Source organism: Equus quagga, chromosome 5 (genome assembly GCF_021613505.1).
Source record: "Equus quagga isolate Etosha38 chromosome 5, UCLA_HA_Equagga_1.0, whole genome shotgun sequence".
NCBI lineage: Eukaryota > Metazoa > Chordata > Mammalia > Perissodactyla > Equidae > Equus > Equus quagga.
Genome location: NC_060271.1, coordinates 113,485,922 through 113,488,829, shown reverse-complemented (window position 1 = coordinate 113,488,829; position 2,908 = coordinate 113,485,922). Strand labels below are relative to the sequence as shown.

Sequence of the window (2,908 nt, the reverse complement as noted above, 5' to 3'; positions counted from 1 at the left end):
CTGGTCCCCCACGAGCTTACCTGTCCAATATCGATGGCGGGGTTCAGACTGGAGCCAACATCCATGACGATGTCTGTGCGGAGATTCTAAAGCAGAAGCAAAATAAAAGCAGTTTGAGCAGAAGGGGATGTGAGAAATGATAGATGGGTCTTGGAGACCCTTAGATTAGTAATGCCAACCCAAACAGTATTTTCACAAGCTGAGTGCCCTGGGCTCGCTCAGGCAGGGGTGTTCATGTCCCTGCCAGTCTCCACTGCCATTGTCACTGCCGAAGTTGGAGTTCATAGCAGCTCGGGAGGGTATGGGAGTGGAGAGGCTCTCTCAGTAATTGGAAATAAGTGTGCACACACCCACACGTGAGTAGGAATGGTAGGTTCCCAGGTTCCTGGGGCTTCAAACCTGGGTCTGGGTGGATCATGCAAGAAGGAGTCAACAAGCTACACGTCATGGCTGAATCCAGCCCATCCCCTGTTTTTGTAGGGCCTGTGAGCTAATAACAGTTTTTACATTTTTAAATGACTGACAAAAATAAGAAGAGGAATATGTTGTGACACCTGAAAACTATATGAAATTCACATTCAGTGTGCATAAATAACATTTTTTTGGAACACTGCCACACTCGTTTGTTTACATATGTCTATGGCTGTTTTCACGCCCCAACGATAGAGTTGAGTGGTTGACACAGTCTTTGTGTCCTAGAAAGCCTGAAATACTTACTCTTCGATCTTTTATATGAAGTTTGCCAAGCTTTGGTGTAAGGCGTTATTTTTCCAACAAGAAAATTTGTCTCTATCAGCTCTTGGTATTGCAATTGAGTTGTTTCTCTTTTGCCGCTTAGTACTAATGTTTTGCAAACTCCTTACCTTATGATCCCCTGTTAAGCAGTCAATTTCCACTTCAGAGCAAGCCACCCCATACGAGAAGTAGTTGAAGGGATTCCCTGAGTTTGTCTCAAAGCTGTAGCCAACATCGGGTGCTCTGGGGGAGAAAACAGAAAATACTGCACATGTGTTAAGATGAGCATGCCCCCCACCCATACACACTCACACAGCTTGTCCTACAAAATCTCAAGACCCCAAAGGTTTTATTTTTTCATTCAGCTGTTCTTAAAAAACGTCCATGTGTTTTGAATATTTTGAACTCATTATTGAAACCCAGATATTCCAGAGAATTTTGTCTCTTGTCTCTGCCCTATTGTACCAATGTCCCTTATAGGAATCATCCTGTACAGCCGAGCAGTGTTTAGTATCAGCGTGCTGGCCTCTACGTGGTAGAAACAGGTGACAGATTTGCCTGAGCTCATGAAGGACATGAAAGTCACACTCCAAAGGACCTACTGAATTAGAATTCAAGATCTTCAGAACCAAAGGTGCTGCCTGTGCTGGCTCCTAGGCTGTTCACACAAGTTCACCTGCTCACAGGGCTGCTCACCTTTCTCAAGGTGAAAGCTAAGAAGATCAGTATCTCATGCAGCCTGGGTGCATCTTTAAGCAGCCACTTGTCTACATTACGCTTCATCCACTGGCCCCTTCTAAACGTCAACAAGTGATTTGAGGAAACTGATACTAATAAAAGCAGATGTTCTTGTATACTTTTTTTCTTTTTCAATCCTGAGTATCTTATACAATTCCAATTTTGCATGAGTCATATATATCTGTGTATACGTATGTGTGTGTGTGTGTATTCTCACACCCAGAGTTTATAGTTATGTATCTATGTTGTTCTACACATTACACAGAAATAATGTGAGCTGATATGATCAGAATCTGCATGAAAACAAAACCAATACAGACCTGAGGGAAAGGCTTATCCCAGGAGAAATCATCCTGCTTTGACCTCTGACTTCATCATCTTCATCTGGGTTCCCTTATATAACCCAAGTTTTATTAACTCCAAAAGTAAAATGGGAACTTATGAGTAAATCGGCACTAGTTTGTGTTTGTGTTCAGTCAAATATTACATAACCCAGGGAGCACTGGGAAAACATTACTTTGCCTAATATATATGTAATAGATGTATGTGTTTATACGTATAACACATATATACTATATATATTACATATAGAAAATATACATATGTTCATACATTCACACAAGCCCTTTTAAAGCAAACATTACACTATTTTCCAAATCCATTGATCTGTGAGAGAAAAGGTCCTAGTTAAACTTCCCAGAGAAAGCTAAAACATTACGGCTGACAGTAAACATGATCATATCTTTTTACAGCTTCTAAATCAGATGGGCAGCGTCTCTAGCTCTTTCTGCTGCTACTGAATTTTAAAGTTGCAGAAGATGTGTGCTCTTTTCTAACGCTCACTTTAAGTTCCACTGAATTCTGCATTTTGTAACAAGATCACATGCTCTAAATCCTCCTTCCATTCTTCTGAAGGAAAGCCTCCATAAATGCGTAGTACAAACTAACACACGTGGGTAACTCAGAACACCAGACACTCGGGTTCTTGAAGGAGAATGCTGAGGGAGGAATGGTTGGTAATTGTCCTGCTATGTCATAAATGAGGAAACAGGTTCAGAGAATCACTGATTCCCCAGGTGGAACAGCACACTTTAAGACCAGAGCTAGAACGCAGATCTTCTGATACGGCCACAGCTGCTTTTGCCTCCTTGACACATCATTTGGTAATCCGTGTATTTTAGAGCATCTTTAAGTTGAAATTAGTGGAAATCCATTGAAGAGATAAGAGTTTTGGTGGAACTGCTCTCTCCTGACCAAAGGCCGACAGAGTTCAATGTTGGAGGGAACTTCTGAGGTTAGGATGACCACACACTGTGAGATGGGCGAGACCAGCACCATACTTACTTATAAAACCCAGTAGCAGACAAGCTCACTGCATCCTTGTAAGCAGCTATGACCTGAGGAGAGGAAATGGCCATCAGGAAGGGGTAGGTGT

The 2,908-nt window shown here is 42.0% G+C and overlaps 1 protein-coding gene across 1 annotated transcript in view; it reads right to left on the bottom strand.

Moving 5' to 3' along the window:
- The window catches only part of XDH (xanthine dehydrogenase), a 132,725-nt gene that overhangs the window by 223 nt on the left and 129,594 nt on the right, over positions 1-2,908 (bottom strand). The window contains exons 17-19 of the mRNA XM_046661843.1: positions 2,818-2,870; positions 864-978; positions 1-86 (exon numbers count right to left, since the gene is read on the bottom strand). Coding sequence (XP_046517799.1) covers positions 1-86; positions 864-978; positions 2,818-2,870 — 254 coding nt within the window. The remainder of the gene's footprint in view (positions 87-863; positions 979-2,817; positions 2,871-2,908) is intronic.